Below are 17,027 nucleotides of genomic sequence, written 5' to 3'. Positions count from 1 at the left end.
TCCCCCTCATTCTTCTTCCCTTTCTCCCAGGTCCTCCCTCCTCTCCTACCAGATTCATTCTTCTTCATCTTTTCCACCTATCACCTCCCAGCTTCTAACTTCTCCCCCTCACCCCACCACCCAGTTGGCTGCACCTATCACCTTCCAGGTAGTCCTCATTTCCTCCCCACTTTTAATTCTGGCATCTTCCCATTTCCTCTCCATTCCTGATGCCGAGTTTCTCAAAATGCAGCAGGCCAGGCAGCATCTACAAGGAGAAGCACTGTCGACGTTGCGGGCCGAGACCCTTTGTCATGGACTAAAACGTCGACAGTGCTTCTCCCTATAGATGCTGCCTGGCCTGCTGCGTTCCACCAGCATTTTGTGTGTGTTGTTTGAATTTCCAGCACCTGCAGATTTCCTCGTGTTGGCCGAGTTTCTCCATCATTTTGTGTAAACTGCTACGGATTAACAGATCCCGGTCCTCCCTCCTCTGTGGTTTTACACCTCCTAGCCGCGGCGGAAAAAGTCATCTAGGTGCCGCCTTCTGTGGTGAAATGGCGCAACCATTATTGTCAGCCGATGGTAAACGCGCCGGCCGCCCCGTCCCCCCCGAGAAGGAACCTTCCCTTTAAGTCAGGCCACGCCCACTTGCGGCAAAACTCCGCCGGACACTTCCGGTGGACGAGGCCCCGCCCCTGGTTGTAGTCCCGCCCCCCCCAGCGAAGCCCCGCCCCCGCCCCGTGGCTCTTTAAGTGGTGGCGCGGCCTCGGGCTGCAGGCTGGGCGCAGCGAATGAGGTGGGGGCGTCTCCTCCCCGGCGTCCCTGGATGATCGAGTCGGGAGCCGGCGGGCGGTGCAAGCTCAGCTCGGTGAGTGTCATCCTGGGCGATGGCCACCGCGCCACCCCTCTCCGCTCCGGGGGCTTGTCAGCGAGCGGCTTCTCTCCCGGCTCAGGACCCCCGTCAACGAGACCCGTCCCGTCCCGTCCCGGGATCTCCAGGTGTCCGGTCACGGGGGGCCCTTCCATCCACTTACCGGGCCGGGAGCACCGTTACTTTTCTCGCCGGCCGGGAATCCGTTTGTTACTCCCTGGCGGGCACCTGCCGCACTAACGCCGGTCCGATCTCCGACCCCTCCCCCATCCAGGCCTGGGACCCCGCCGGCACCCCTGACCCGCCTTCTGTCCCTTCCCCACTTCTGGCCTGAACCCCCTCCACCGTTACCCAGCCCCCAGGTTCCATGGTCACCCCATCCACAGCCCTAAATCTTCCACCCACCCTCCCTCCCTGCCCCGAATCATCTTTCAACCCTCTCCAACTGCCTGCCCGACTCTCTCCCCGTCGCGGAGTCCCGAGCCGCCCTCCGTGGGCGTTTGCGTGCTGTCGTTCCGTCCGAGCTTGGCACCGTCCTGTGTGAGTCAGCTTCAGACCGGGCCGAGCTGCGTGAATCGTTGCTTTGTTTAGTCTGCTGTCTACTCTAGACCAACGAGAGGATGCCGTATGCGGGGTGAGAGGGAATAGGAGCTGTGGCTGGGCATCTACCGCCCGTCTGTTGACAGGTTTAGCGCCTTGAACCAGACGCGCGATGAGCCCCTAACAGTCCAACGGCAACAGGGAGCAGAAATCCTGGGTGTCTCTGCCCAGTGTCAGTGTTTGAGGTTCCGCCAGAACACTAGACACAGTTTCCAGTGGGAATGATTACGAAGCCTGTCCTGCACCCCCCCCCCCAGCTCTGACGGGAAAAACTGAAACCCATCCACGGCCCTTCCGTGTTCCTGAGTCCAAAGGCGACCGTGCCAGAGAGCCGCTGGTATGTGCGCGCTCGCAGCTCCCGCCTCCCACACTTTCGAGATGACCTCAACTATCCTCAAATGCGCCTGGACCGCACTTGTTGGTGTCATGGTAGGGTGTGGAATTCTGGTGGGGACGGGCCTGTCACTGTATAACACCGGGGTACAGTACCGGTGGGGACGGGTCTGTGACTGTATAACACCGGGGTACAGTACCGGTGGGGACGGGTCTGTGACTGTATAACACCGGGGTACAGTACCGGTGGGGACGGGTCTGTGACTGTATAACACCTGGGTACAGTACCGGTGGGGACGGGTCTGTGACTGTATAACACCTGGGTACAGTACCGGTGGGGACGGGTCTGTTACTGTATAACACCGGGGTACAGTACCGGTGGGGACGGGTCTGTGACTGTATAACACCGGGGTACAGTACCGGTGGGGACGGGTCTGTGACTGTATAACACCTGGGTACAGTACCGGTGGGGACGGGTCTGTGACTGTATAACACCTGGGTACAGTACCGGTGGGGACGGGTCTGTGACTGTATAACACCTGGGTACAGTACCGGTGGGGACGGGTCTGTGACTGTATAACACCTGGGTACAGTACCGGTGGGGACGGGTCTGTTACTGTATAACACCGGGGTACAGTACCGGTGGGGACGGGTCTGTGACTGTATAACACCGGGGTACAGTACCGGTGGGGACGGGTCTGTGACTGTATAACACCGGGGTACAGTACCGGTGGGGTCGGGTCTATCACTGTATAACACCGGGGTACAGTACCGGTGGGGACGGGTCTGTGACTGTATAACACCGGGGTACAGTACCGGTGGGGACGGGTCTGTGACTGTATAACACCGGGGTACAGTACCGGTGGGGTCGGGTCTATCACTGTACAACACCGGGGTACGGTACCGGTGGGGATGGGTCTGTCACTGTATAACACCGGGGTATAGTACCGGTGGGGACGGGTCTGTGACTGTATAACACCGGGGTACAGTACCGGTGGGGACGGGTCTGTCACTGTATAACACCGGGGTACAGTACCATTGGGGACGAGTCTGTCACTGTATAACACCGGGGTACAGTACCGGTGGGGACGGGTCTGTGACTGTATAACACCTGGGTACAGTACCGGTGGGGACGGGTCTGTGACTGTATAACACCTGGGTACAGTACCGGTGGGGACAGGTCTGTGACTGTATAACACCGGGGTACAGTACCGGTGGGGACGGGTCTGTCACTGTGTAACACCGGGGTACAGTACCATTGGGGACGGGTCTGTCACTGTGTAACATAGGGGTACAGTACCATTGGGGACGGGTCTGTCACTGTATAACACCAGGGTACAGTACCATTGGGGACGAGTCTGTCACTGTATAACACCAGGGTACATTACCGGTGGGGACGGGTCTGACACTGTGTAACACCAGGGTATGGTACCATTGGGGACGGGTCTGTCACTGTGTAACATAGGGGTACAGTACCATTGGGGACGAGTCTGTCACTGTAAACTCTGCTTCCAGTTGATAAGGTCAAAGAACTGGAGCTGGATACACTCAGGACCATCTGGGAGGCTGAGAACTTCATAGATGATCTTTAATGAGGTGGTCACAGCCAGAGTGCAGGTTTTAGACAGTAGATTGTTGACCACCAGGGGAAGTAAGGGGAGGAAGCAGTCAGTGCAGGGTTCCCCCATGGTCATTCCCCTCAGCAACAAGTATACCCCTTTGGATACTGCTGGGGGGATTGACCCGTCAGGGCACAGCAGCAGCAGGCAGGCTGGCTGAGATGCATCAGGAAAGGGTAGAGTCAGGTAGTAACAGAAGACTGGATAGTTACGGGAATGGACGCGATTCCGTGGCCACGAAAGAAAAGCCAACGTATCTCAGAGCAGCTGAAGATTGTCAAGAGGGAGGGTGAACAGCTGGAGCTCATGGTGCACGTTGGCACCCGATGACTTGGGTAGAAAGGGGGAAGAAATGCTATGCAGGGAGTTGGGGAAGAGATGGAAGAACAGGGCCTCCAAGGCAGTAATCTCTGGATGACTTCCAGAGCCACGTGCTACGTGGGTTAGGAATAGGATGATGGTAAATGGCTGAGGAACTGGTGTGGAGGGCTGGGCTTCAGATTTCTGGATCATTGCGGTCTCTTCTGGGGGAGAGTACAGTATGCCCTGTTCAAAAAGTCGGGCTACTCCTGAGCCTGCAGTAGCCTCGAGGGCAGGTTTGCTGGAGCTGTTGGGGAAGGTTTAAGCCAGGTTGGAACGGGGATTAGAACTGGAGTTATAAGGCTGAGGATGGGGGAGATGGTTTACAACTTGTGGTAAGATGGAGGATGTACATTTGAATGCACGCAGTGTATGGAATAAGGTAGATGATCAGTCGTGCAGTTGGGTGACGTTGTGGGCATCACTGAATCTTGGCTGAAAAAAAGATCATCGTTGTGAGCTCAACATCCAAGGTTCCACCTTGTTTCAAAAGGGCAGGTGGGTGGGGTGGCTCTTTGGTTAAAAAAAATTAAACCAAATCCTTAGAAAGAGGTGGAATTGGATCAGAAGATGTAGAATCCCACTGGGTAGGGTTAAGAAATCAGTGTAAAAAGACCCTGATGGGAGTCATATACAGGTCTCTGACCATTAGCCAGAATGTGGGATATAACTTCAATGGGAAGTGGAAAAGGCATGTTAAAAGGGCAGTGTTACGATAGTCATAGGACGTTTCAATATGTCTGTAGATTGGGGAAAATCAGATTAGTGCTGAATCCCAACGGTTGGAATTTACAGAATACCGATGAGATGGCTTTTGGAGCAGCCTGTGAATTGAACCCACTGCGGCTGGTTTCTAAATTGGGTGTTGTGTAATGAACCAAGACTTGATTAGGGAACTTGAGGTGAAGGAACCCTTAGGAGGCAGAGATCATAATAAGATAGAATTCACCCTACAATTTGAAAAGGAAAATATAAAGTCAGATGAATCATTATCATAGTGGAGTACAGGGAATGAGAGCTGAGCTAGCCAAAGTTGACTGGAGGGGATGACGTAAGGACAGCAGTGGCTGGAGTTTCTGGGGCAACTTGGAAGGCTTAGGATAGATACATCCCATAGAAGTATTGTATAGGGAGGGTGAGGCAACCGTAACTGTGGAGGGAAGTCAATGACAGCAGAAAAGCAGAAGTGAGTAAAATTTGATGGGAAGGTAGAAGATTGGGAAGCTTTTTGAAAACCAGTAGAAGGCATCTTTAAAAGAAAACATAAAGGGAAAAGGTGGACTATGAAGGTAAGCAAGCCAATAATATAAAAGAGGATACAAATTATTTTTCAGGTATGTACAGAGTGAAAGAGAGGTGAGAGTGGGTATTGGACCACTTGAAAATGACACTGGAGAGGTAGTAATGAGGGACAAAGGAATGGCGGATGGACTTAAGTATTTTGCATCAGTCTTCACTGTGGAATTGTGCAGTTTGCTGGAAATTCGAGAGTGCCAGGGGCAGAAGTGAGTGCAGTTGCTATTACTAAGGAGAAGGTTCTTGAGAAGCTGAAAGGTCTGAATGTAAATAAGTCGGCTGGACTACGCACCAGAGTTCTGAAAGAGGTAGCTGAAGAGCTTGTGGGTTATTAGATTCTGGAATGGTTCCAGAAGACTGGAAAATTGCAAATATCACTCCACTCTTTAAGAGGCAGAAGAAAGGAAAGTTTAGGTGAGTTAGCCTAACTTCAGTGGTTTGGAAGACCTTGGAGAGAAATGATTAAGGATGTGGTTTTGGAGTGTTTGGAGGTGCATGATAATGAAGGCCAAAGCCAGCGTGGTTTCCTGAAAGGGAAAACTTGCCTGACAGACCTTGCGATCCTTTCAGGAAATAGCAGGCGGGATAGATGAAAGAGAGTTATTAGATGTTTACTTGGATTTTTGGAAGGCCTTTGGCAAGGTGCCACAACGAGGCTGCTTAACAAGATAAGAGCCCATGGAATTACAGGAAAGATGGGATAGAAGTTGGGCTGACTGGCTGGAGGCAAGGAGTCGGGATAAAGGGGGGCCTTTTCTGATTGGCTGCTGGTGACTGGTGGAATGCTGCAGGGGTCGGTATTGGGACGGCTTCGTTTCACCGTGTGTTAACAATTTCAATTACGGAATTGATGGCTTTGTGGCTAAGTTTGCAGGCGATACAAAGATGGGTGGAGGGGCAGGTAGTGTTCAGGAAGCAGGGAGTCTGCAGAAGGTCGTGGGCAGATTGGAAGAAAGGTGAAGGGGGGCTGGTGGAATACACTGTTGGGATGTTATGGTCATGCACATTGATATTTTCTGTACGGGGGGAAATGTCAACGAGGTTCAAAGGGGCTTGGGTCCTTGTGCAGGATTCCCTAAAGGTTAACTTGCAGGTTGAGTCAGTGGGGGGAGGTCAAATGTGATGTTAGCATTCATTTCGAGAGGACGAGAATATAAGAGGAAGGGTGTAATGCTGCGGCTTTGTAAAGCACTGGCCTGACCACACTTGGAGTATTTTAGGCCACTTATCTGAGAAAACATGCCAGCACTAGAGAGATCCAGAGGAGATTCACAAGAATGATTCTGGGAGTGAAAGGGTTCATGTGGGCTGGTATTTGCTGGAGTTTAGAAGAATGTAGGTGGTGGTGGGGGGGGGAAATGTGGAGAGGATGTTTTCTCGAGTGGGTGAACCGAGGACCAGAGGGCATGGTCTTAGAGTAGAGGAACGTGCATTGAGAACAGAAGTGAGGAGTGGTGAATCTGTGGAGCTCGTTGCCACAGTCAGCCATGGAGGCCAAGTCGTTGGGTGTACTTAAAGCGGAAATTGACAGATTCATGATTAGTAAGGGTGTCAAAGCTTACAAGGAGAAGGCAGGAGAATGGAGTTGAGAGGGATAATAAATCAGCCACGATGAAAGGTGGAGCAGACTCGATGGGCTGAATGGCCTAATTCTACTCCTATGTCTGATGGATTTATAATGCCAGGATACAGTACCGTTGGGGTAAGGTCCAGTCCCCAGTGACCACTCCCCCCTCCCCCCGTCTCTGAGATCAGCTGCGACAGGCGCTGGAGGGGCAGGGTGAGGAGGTGCCAGGGGCAAAGTCTCTCTGCCTGACGTGAATTCCACCTGTTTGTTACAGCCGGCGACTGCTCCATCGTTTGAAATGACTCAGCGCGTGCTGGGAGTGAAGCTGCTGCCCGGTAAGAGGGGTCTATGAGAGGGGTGGGGAAGGTCCCTGTCCCTGCGGTGGGGAGGGCGGCCAGTGAGAGAGAGTGACGGGATGTGGTGTCTGGGAGGGAAGCTGCTGCCCGGTAAGAGGGGTCTATGAGAGGGATGGGGAAGGTCCCTGTCCCTGCGGTGGGGAGGGCGGCCAGTGAGAGAGAGTGACGGGATGTGGTGTCTGGGAGGGAAGCTGCTGCCCAGTAAGAGGGGTCTATGAGAGGGGTGGGGAAGGTCCCTGTCCCTGCGGTGGGGAGGGCGGCCAGTGAGAGAGAGTGACGGGATGTGGTGTCTGGGAGTGAAGCTGCTGCCCGGTAAGAGGGGTCTATGAGAGGGGTGGGGAAGGTCCCTGTCCCTGCGGTGGGGAGGGCGGCCAGTGAGAGAGAGTGACGGGATGTGGTGTCTGGGAAGGAAGCTGCTGCCCGGTAAGAGGGGTCTATGAGAGGGGTGGGGAAGGTCCCTGTCCCTGCGGTGGGGAGGGTGGCCAGTGAGAGAGAGTGACGGGATGTGGTTGCAAGCAGCTTGCAGAGTGGAGATGCTTCAGGAAACTTTGCCGAGAATTGGGGGAGGGAAGGTGGAGTGAGAGTTCTAGAGAAGAGACGGGTGGGGGGAGAGAGGAAGGGAGGGGAGGGGGAATGTTCATTTAGAACCCAGAGGAGGAAGGATTATTTTTTAGCCCGAGGGTGGTGAATTTGGAATTCATTGCCACAGACAGCTGTGGAGGCCGAGTCATTGGGTATATTTAAAACAGAGGGAATGCAGAGACAACCACAATGAGAAGGAGGAGGTGAGAGGAGATTAGAGCTGGGAAGGGGGAGGGCATTGGAATAAGAGGAGAGGAAAGAATGGTTGGATGGTCTTGAGGGGAGAGGGGTAGGAAGAGTTGGAGGGAAGGAGGGTGAGTTGAGGTGATGGGGAGGGTGTTGAAGAGGGAGGTTGGGGAGCAGGAGAGCCCATATGGGAGGGTGTCGGAGAAGCTGAAAGGGGGGGGAGGGTGGGGAGCAGGAGAGCCCATATGGGAGGGTGTCGGAGAAGCTGAAAGGGGGGGGAGGGTGGGGAGCAGGAGAGCCCATATGGGAGGGTGTCGGAGAAGCTGAAAGGGGGGGGAGGGTGGGGAGCAGGAGAGCCCATATGGGAGGGTGTCGGAGAAGCTGAAAGGGGGGGGAGGGTGGGGAGCAGGAGAGCCCATATGGGAGGGTGTCGGAGAAGCTGAAAGGGTGGGGAGCAGGAGAGCCCATATGGGAGGGTGTCGGAGAAGCTGAAAGGGGGGGGAGGGTGGGGAGCAGGAGAGCCCATATGGGAGGGTGTCGGAGAAGCTGAAAGGGGGGGAGGGTGGGGAGCAGGAGAGCCCATATGGGAGGGTGTCGGAGAAGCTGAAAGGGGGGGGAGGGTGGGGAGCAGGAGAGCCCATATGGGAGGGTGTCGGAGAAGCTGAAAGGGGGGGGAGGGTGGGGAGCAGGAGAGCCCATATGGGAGGGTGTCGGAGAAGCTGAAAGGGGGGGAGGGTGGGGAGCAGGAGAGCCCATATGGGAGGGTGTCGGAGAAGCTGAAAGGGGGGGGAGGGTGGGGAGCAGGAGAGCCCATATGGGAGGGTGTCGGAGAAGCTGAAAGGGGGGGGAGGGTGGGGAGCAGGAGAGCCCATATGGGAGGGTGTCGGAGAAGCTGAAAGGGGGGGGAGGGTGGGGAGAATGTTCTGGTTTGCTCGGGACATTCTGTGACCTAACCTGCAGGCTGTGACAGTCTGGGTGGGGACTGCCCTGTAATCGGGTCCCCACTGGCACACACGACACTGCTCAGATGCCCGGGTGCCCGTCAGGCCACCGCAGACCACACTACGAACCACTTTGGAAGTTGCTCTGTCTAGAACTGTGATAGGACCCACTCTCCCCTCCACAATCCTGTGCCTCACTCCACCCTCCCCCTACTGAGTTTTCAAACTGACCCACACCCTGAAATCAGTGGGCTCTGTGGTGAAGTCAGAGTCGGAGGCTTGGTGTCTGTGGGTCCGGGCCCGTGGACTCTGGGTGGAAGGGTGCTTGAAGGGTTGGGTGGGGGTGTGGGGCAGGGGGTGCAGATTAGTCTCTCCTCTGTCCTTACTGACTTTATTCAAAGTAAATTTATTATCAAAGTACACATCACCATATACAACTCTTGAGATTAATTTTCTTGCAGGCGATCACAGTTTAATGCAGAGGAAATGGTAGAATCAATGAATGGCCAAAAGGCCTGACAACCATTAACGTGCAATAAACAACAAGCTCTGCAAATAATGGCTCAATTTGACATCAGAGAATGTGTAAGACCTGAAGTTCTTACAGACATCCACAAGATAAGAAACCCAAAAGAATGAATGATGGTGATATCAAAGCCCCTCCACCCCCTCCCACACTCGAGCAGCAGCAATACCCCCCCACCATGAAAACAGTGGCAAAAGCCCCCAAAGAGACTGATCTACTGTCCAACAAAACAGCAGTCCACCCTGGCTCTTTGGTGTATCAGACAGGCTCTGCCTTGCCAGTGGAGGGGAGAGGGATCACTCTGCAACTCGCTGTTCCAGTGTTACAATCTTCCTTGTTACTCCTCCAAGCTCCCGACTCAGGGCCATTATGCTCTGACCCTCCATCGAGAGACAGAGCTATTGTTCGAGCACCGAGTCCTTTTTCTGACAGCAGCACCCTCTGCCTCCTGTCTTGATGTTCCAGTCGGTGAAATTGGCAAGGGACCGGGTTATCTACAGGGCCGTAGGCAAACACCTTCCTGGAGATATCGAAATACCAGGACACTTGGCCAATACAGAAGCCCACCGCTTGCGGAGAACCCTAGTTTAAACTGTGGATCACGGACTCCGATGGAACCCCAGTGATGCACCATCAATAACTCTGGGAGACGGGAGGCGAACGATAGGCTTTTATTAGCAGCAAAAGAGACCACAAAATCCTGGAGACTGAGGGAGGAGCAGAGCCTCCAATCGCCTTTATACAGGGGTCTGTGGGAGGAGCCACAGGAGCAGTCAGCAGAGGGGAATGTCCAGACAGGTATACACATAGTTTACCACATTCACCCTCCTTTGTTTTAAAAGACAATCCCCATGGGGCGAAGTTTCTTACAAGTATATTTACAGGTTAAGTCTATCAGGCAGTCGAGTCTGTCACTGCGATCTACGTAGCACCGGCTGTGATTGCACCAGTGCTGGTGGTTGTGCTGGTTCCGGCCTGACTTGAGGTGCCAGCCCATTAGGCGTTAGTAATCCCTCATGCGTGTGTGTGACGCCTGGTATGGGAGTGTCGTGAGGAGTCTGTGTAGGGCTTGGTGTGCGCGGTGTCTCGTGGGTATATACATCGGTGGGTAAGGGGTTCATAGTCACCGTGGAATGTTCAGGGTAGGGGTCTGGTGCTCCTGCGGGCACCAGATCGCGGACGGAAATTGCGTCCTCCTGCCCATCGGGTAAGACCACATGGGCATACTGGGGGTTCGCATGAAGTAGGTGAACCCTCTCGACCATCAGGGAGTATTTATTGCTCCTTGCATGTTTCCGGAGCAGCACTGGCCCTGGGGACATCAGCCAAGCCGGTAGGGTGGTCCCAGTGGCAGACTTCCTGGGAAAAGAAAAGAGTCGCTCATGAGGGGTGGCATTGGTGGACGTACATAACAGGGAGCGGATGGAGTGGAGTGCATCGGGGAGGACCTCCTGCCAACGAGAGACCGGAAATCCCTTTGACCTAAGGGCTAAGAGTGTGGCCTTCCACACAGTGGCATTCTCCCTTGCCATCTGTCCATTCCCCTGGGGATTATAGCTTGTGGTCCCACTAGTAGCAATACCCCTAGCCAGCAGGTACTGGCGCAGCTCGTCACTCATAGAGGGTCCTGCTATATCACTGTGGATATAGCAGGGATATCTGAACAGAGTGAAGAGCTGGCGCAGGGCTTTTATGACGGACGTGGCAGTGGTATCAGGGCAGGGGATGGCAAAAGGGAACCACGAGTACTTGTCGATTATGTTGAGAAAGTGGACATTGCAGTCGGTGGAGGGAAGGGGGCCCTTAAAGTCGACATTCAGTCGCTCAAAGGGGCAGGTGGCCTTGATAAGTTGCGCCTTTTCAGGACGGTAGGTGCTGTTTGCTCTCAGTGCAGACTTGACAGTCCCTGGTCATCGTCCTGATTTCCTCAAGGGAGTAAGGCAGGTTCCAGGCTTTCACGAAATGGTAAAATCGGGTGACCCCCGGGTGGCAAAGATCTGCATGGAGGGCATATAGCAGGTCAAGCTGCGTGCTGGCACACGCCCCCCGGGATAGGGCATCAGGGGGCTCATTGAGCCTTCCAGGCCGGTACAGGATGTCATAGTTGTGGGTGGAGAGTTCTATTCTCCACCTCAAAATTTTATCATTTTTGATTTTGCCCCGCTGTTGGTTGCTGAACATGAACGCAACCGAGTGCTGGTCGGTCAGCAAGGTGAACCTTTTGCCAGCGAGATAGTGCCTCCAGTGCCTAATAGCTTCCACTATGGCCTGGGATTCTTTCTCCACCGCGGAGTGCCGAATTTCTGGGCCTTGAAGGGTACGAGAAAAGAATGCTACCGGCCTGCCTGCCTGACTGAGGGTAGCAGCCAGCGCGAAGTCGGAGGCGTCACACTCCACTTGGAAGGGAACGGTCTCGTCCACCGCATGCATCGTTGCTTTGGCAACATCCCTTTAATGCGGCTGAAGGCCACGCGGGAAATGTGGTGGACTTGACCAGGGGGCGGGCCTTGTCTGTGTAGTGAGGGACCCATTGGGTGTGTTACGAACCCCATAACTGGATCACCTACCAGCAAAGATAGAGAGGTCCTTTGGAGTCTGGTGATACTAATTTTAACAGTATTTATTAGTAAAAATACACAAAAACAATATCGATGCAAATATACAGATAATATACGTCGTCAATACTAAACCTAAAAGTGCGGGTATAATAATAATCAATAAGAAATGAGCTCTATCGTTGTCTAGGGGATAATGAATTGTCCGATGGAAATATAAAGTTCGCTTCAGTTCACACAGGCTGCCGTCATTTGTTTATCGCTGTGTTGAAGTTGTTGGAGAGAGAGAGATGGGAGAATGGGAACAGTTACCACTACGTGTTTTGCCAACTTTCCTTTATGATTTCGATCCGTCGGGAGTCCCGTTGGGGCGGCCGTTCACTTGTGGCCTCTCCTTTAGCTAAAGCGTTCTTCTGTGATGAGCCCGCCACCCTGGCAAGGGAGTACTCACACGAGCCCCCGCCGGCTGTCACTATTAAACGCTATCACTGGATTTCTAACGTTTCTCCTAGTGTGTCTAAAGGGGTTGTTCCCCAGACCCTCTTTTATCCTTACTCACGGGGTCTCAGATGTCAATCAGGTTGGGATGATGCAATCCCTCAACCAGCCCACTCTGGTTGTCCCCTGAAGGGTTTCAATGAATAGTACAGTACTCAATACACAATTCCGTCTCCAAGAGACAATGGCCGTTATCCGTGATTCCGTTCCGCTGAAGTCAGGAGACATTCCAAACCTTGTGTATTCTGTGTGTCTCTCTCTCATTTCCTGACATGCTGTGTCTCTCTCTCTCATTTCCTGGGTTTCAGACCCGAAATAATAGCGATCTTGCGATTCTCAAAAAGGAGGGGGCGACTTTGCACCCTTCGGCCCCTCAGAGTTGCTCCACATTTGTAACAGGCATAATAGGAAAAGAAGCCCAGGCACCGTTTGAGGGCTCTGAGGGTGGTGGGAAGAGGGAGTTCCAACAGGGGATGCATATGGTCGGGATCAGGGCCAATGACCCCGTTCTCCACGACATACCCAAGGATAGCAAGTCGGGTGGTTCCGAACACACACTTGTCCCTGTTATAGGTGAGGTTAAGAGCCTTGGCCACTTGGAAAAATCGTTGGCGGTTAGTGTCGTGATCCTGCCAGTCGTGACTGCAGATGGTGATGTTATCCAGATATGGGAACGTGGCCTTCAGTTGGCACTGGTCCATATCCGGTCCATTTCCCTCTGGAAGACAGAGACACCATTCGTGACACCGAATGGGATGCGCAGGAAGTGATAGAGGCTGCCACCGGCCTCGAAGGCGGTGTAGGGGCGGTCCTCTGGGCAGATGGGGAGCTGATGGTAAGAGGATTTCAGATCTATGGTCGAGTATACCTTGTACTGAGCTATCTGATTGACCATATTCGCGATGTAGGGTAGGGGGTACGCGTCAAGCTGCGTGAACCTATTGATGGCCTGGCTATAGTCCACGACCATCATATTTTTCTCCCTGGTCTGAACAACAACCACCTGGGCCGTCCAAGGACTTGTGCTTGGCTCAATGATCCCCTCCCTGAGCAGCCGCTGCACCTCCGACTGAATGAAGGCCCTGTCCCCCGCACTGTACCTCCTACTTTTAGTTGCCACGGGTTTACAGTTGGGGATCAGGTTGGCGAACAGCAGTGGGGGAGGGATCTTGAGGGTGGAGAGGCTGCAAGTGGTGTTAGTAGCGCAGCCGTTGGCATGGTGTTGGGTGGGATGTGGGGGTCGGTGTGTGTGTGTGGTCAGTAGTAGGGTATATGACGAAACCCCACAGAACTGAGGATTTCTGACAGTGATTGGTGGGAGGGACCCATCATACTCCATTGTCACACTTTTCAGGTGGCTCTGGAATTGAAGCCCCAATAGCACAGGCACACACAGTTGAGGCATGACCAGTAATAAGAAGTTCTGATATTCTGTGCCCTGCACCACCAACGTCGCTACGCAATCCCCCCCAGATGTCTGTGGAATACAATCCAGAAGCCATGGTGACCCTCTGGCTTACCGGCCGTGTCACGAGTCTGCAGCGTTGCACTGTGTACGGGTGAATAAAACTCTCAGTGCTGCCCATGTCAAACAGGCAGCTAGTCCTGTGCCCCTCCACCAGGATGTCCATCATTGACCTTGCGAGCTGGTGTGGAGCGCTTTGGTCAAGGGTCACAGAGGCCAGAGTTGAATCACCATCTTGGTGCCCAGTAAGCTCCCGTGGGTCAGAGGCGGGGCGAGGTGGCGCCGACAAAGATGGCCGCCCCCATACCTCGCACGCGGCGGGCAGGCAAGATGGCCGCCCCCATGCCTCGCACGCGGTGGGCAGGCAAGATGGCAGCGACCAAGATGGCCGCCCCCATGCCTTGCACACGGCGCTGCTCGACCCCGCTCGTGGTTTGGACTTACAGGCCTTGGCAAAGTGGCCTTTCTTTCCGCAGCTGGAGCAGGTAGCTTCTTGGGCCAGACAGCGTTTTTGGGGGTGCTTTTCGAGTCCACAGAAGTAACACTGCGCGGACTTGCGACTGACAGCAGCCGAAGTCGATTCGCCGGCGGGTTGCAGGGTCTGCAGTGTCCATGGGGCCGGCGGGAGATGGCGTGCCTGGACAGCGTCAGCGTTGCGCAGAGCGGCCTCCTGCGTGTCGGCCAGCTCAATCGCCGAATGTAAGGTAAGATCGGCGTGTTCCAGCAGCCACTGGCACAAGTACACTGGCCTGATCTCCGTAACAAAGGCGTCTCTTACTAGCAACTCCGTATGCTGTTCCGCCGTCAGTCCCCTGCAATTGCAGGCCCGCATGAGTGTCTGTAGGGCCCGGACCCACTCAGCGCTCGACTCTCCGGCCCGCTGCTGCCATGTTGCTAAGCGATGTCTTGAGAAGACGGTGTTCACTGGCCTCCGGTATTGTCTTTTGAGGGCATCCATCGCACCCTGGTAGTCTGTTTGGTCTCTGATCATGGAGTAGACCCTTGCACTGACCCTGGAGAGGAGAACCCTGCGCATCGTGGCAGGGTCGGTCACATGAATCTCCTCCAGGTACGGCTCGAAGCATGCTAGCCAGAGTTCGAAAGCGTTGCCGGCTTCCTGGGATTGAGGGTCGAGATCCAATCTGTCGGGTCGTAAAATGCTCTCCGTGTTTTAAAATTGCTGCTAATAAAATTGATGCACCATCAATAACTCTTGGAGATGGGAGGCGAACGATAGGCTTTTATCAGCAGCAAAAGAGACCACAACATCCTGCAGACTGAGGGAGGAGCAGTGCCTCCAATCGCCTTTATACAGGGGTCTGTGGGTGGAGCCACAGGAGCAGTCAGCAGAGGGGCATGTCCAGACAGGTATATGTAGTTCACCACACCCGGCCACCTAGAAAAATCAAAGAAAGACGTTAAGAGAAGAAGACTAGTCTGTTTCATGGACGAACTGGAAGAAGTCGCCTGGGTCTGCAAAAACCACTGGCACCATCTTTCCTCACAAATCCCTAAAGAAAGTAATAAATAAATATCAAGAACATGAGGTGAAGAGTCCTTGAAAGTGAACTCATCGGTTGCGGAGTTAGTTCAGCGCGGGTGACACTGAAGTTACTGCCCCCCCCCCCCCACCAATAGTTACAGGATAACCAGTTCTGTTCTACACTGTTGACGAAGGGAGGGGCTCGCCTCAAATTCTGATTCGCTTTCTTATCACTTCGTACGTTGAAACACAGCGAAATGCATCTTTCACGTCAGTAACCAACACTCTGAGGGTGTGCTGGGGGCAGCCCACAAGTTTCACCATGCGGTCCAGCGCCAACATCGCATACCTACAATATTCAGCAGCACAACACAAGCAGATAGGCCCTTCAGCCCAGCAAGTTAGTCCTAACCCATTTACAGCTATACTATTTTAATCCCTTCACATTCCCATCAGATCCCACCCCTCTTGGATTCTACCCCTCACCCACACAGTGGAGGGGGGGGCATTTCCTCGAAACCCCTACATCCTTTGGAGCTGGGGAGAAAACCAGTACTCAGTGGGAGGGGTAGCCCATTGGTCACAGAGAGCATGTGATTCACACACACTCACAGACAGTGTCTCTCACTCACTCACACTCCTGACCCAGTGCTTGTCCCTGGATTATCAGACTCGTAGATGTCAGGCTTCCAGTTTTGAACTTCACCCCTTGAGCTCACCAATCATGAGTTTGACCTTTGGGCCGAAACCCTGGTTAAGCATTGTAGTTAACTGGAGTCCTTCCCTCCCAAACACCCCTCACCGTTCTCCAGAGAGGCTTTGTTCCATTCAGACAGATGGTAGAGTCATTTAATATCAGCTTATCCGTCACACATACCAAGACAGAGTGGAAAAACCTTCTGTTTGCATGTGAGATTGTTCCATTCATTAGAACGTCAGGGGAGTAAACGTGAAACATTATGAAGTATACAGTTACAGAGAGTACAGTGCAGACTACGAGGGTCACAACGGGAGGGTGATCAGCCTTCACTGAATGACAGCTGAACTGCTTTATTGCTGTGGCAAGGACATTGAAAAGCCTCAGAATCAGGTTTTTTGCCATCAACGTATGTCATGAAACGTGTTGTTTTGCAGCTGCAGTCCAGTGCAATACATAGCAACTCATTAGATTGCAATAAGAAATGTGCATGTGTAAAGAACTGGTGTGTAAAGGCAGCAAAGTAGTGTTCATGGACCGTTCAGAAATCTGATGGTGGAGGGGAAGAAGCTGTTCCTGAAACGTTGAGTGTGTCCCTGATGGTGGCAATGAGAAGACAGCACGACAATAGAACATAGAAATCTACAGCACATTACAGGTCCTTCGGCCCACAATGTCGTGCTGACCATGTAACCTACTCTAGAAACTGCCTTGAATTACCCTATTCTTCTGAGCTCCATGTATTTGTCTAAAAGTCTCTTAAAAGACCCCATTGTATCCTCCTCTACCACTGTCGCTGGCAGTGCGTTCCATATACCCACCACTCTATGTTTTAATAAAAAAAACTGGTCACCATGAAGAATATGACCCGTCTACAACCACCCTTTGCCTTCTGTGGGCAAGCCAGTTCTGGATCCACAAAGCAATGTCTCCTTGGATCCCATGCCTCCTTACTTTCTCAATAAGCCTTGCATGGGGTAACTTATCAAATGTCTTACTGAAATCCATATGCCCTACATCCATTGGTCTGCCTTCATCAATGTGTCCAGTCACATCCTCAAAGAATTCAATCAGGCTCGTAAGGCACGACCTGCCTTTGACAAAGCCATG

The 17,027-nt window shown here is 53.3% G+C and overlaps 2 protein-coding genes across 3 annotated transcripts in view; one reads left to right on the top strand and one right to left on the bottom strand.

Moving 5' to 3' along the window:
* The first annotated feature begins 575 nt into the window (after window positions 1-575).
* Window positions 576-17,027, top strand: part of mtmr11 (myotubularin related protein 11) — a 63,578-nt gene continuing 47,126 nt past the window's right edge. Inside the window, exons 1-2 of the mRNA XM_059980097.1 lie at window positions 576-850; window positions 6,903-6,963. Coding sequence (XP_059836080.1) covers window positions 809-850; window positions 6,903-6,963 — 103 coding nt within the window. The 5' untranslated portion in view covers window positions 576-808. The remainder of the gene's footprint in view (window positions 851-6,902; window positions 6,964-17,027) is intronic.
* LOC132399583 (uncharacterized) lies at window positions 11,127-16,722 on the bottom strand. Of its 2 annotated transcripts, none has more exons than XM_059980095.1 (2): window positions 15,853-16,722; window positions 11,127-15,133 (listed from the first exon to the last, which is right to left on the bottom strand). In XM_059980095.1, exon 2 carries the CDS (start codon window positions 14,771-14,773, stop codon window positions 13,601-13,603), a length of 1,173 nt encoding a protein of 390 aa, XP_059836078.1. In that variant the 5' UTR covers window positions 14,774-15,133; window positions 15,853-16,722; the 3' UTR covers window positions 11,127-13,600. The 2 variants fall into 2 exon arrangements, with proteins under 2 accessions (XP_059836078.1, XP_059836079.1); XM_059980096.1 differs by having other exon boundaries at window positions 15,866-16,722.

Source organism: Hypanus sabinus, chromosome 9, assembly GCF_030144855.1.
Source record: "Hypanus sabinus isolate sHypSab1 chromosome 9, sHypSab1.hap1, whole genome shotgun sequence".
NCBI classification, from domain to species: domain Eukaryota; kingdom Metazoa; phylum Chordata; class Chondrichthyes; order Myliobatiformes; family Dasyatidae; genus Hypanus; species Hypanus sabinus.
This window is presented reverse-complemented; position numbering and strand designations above follow the sequence as displayed.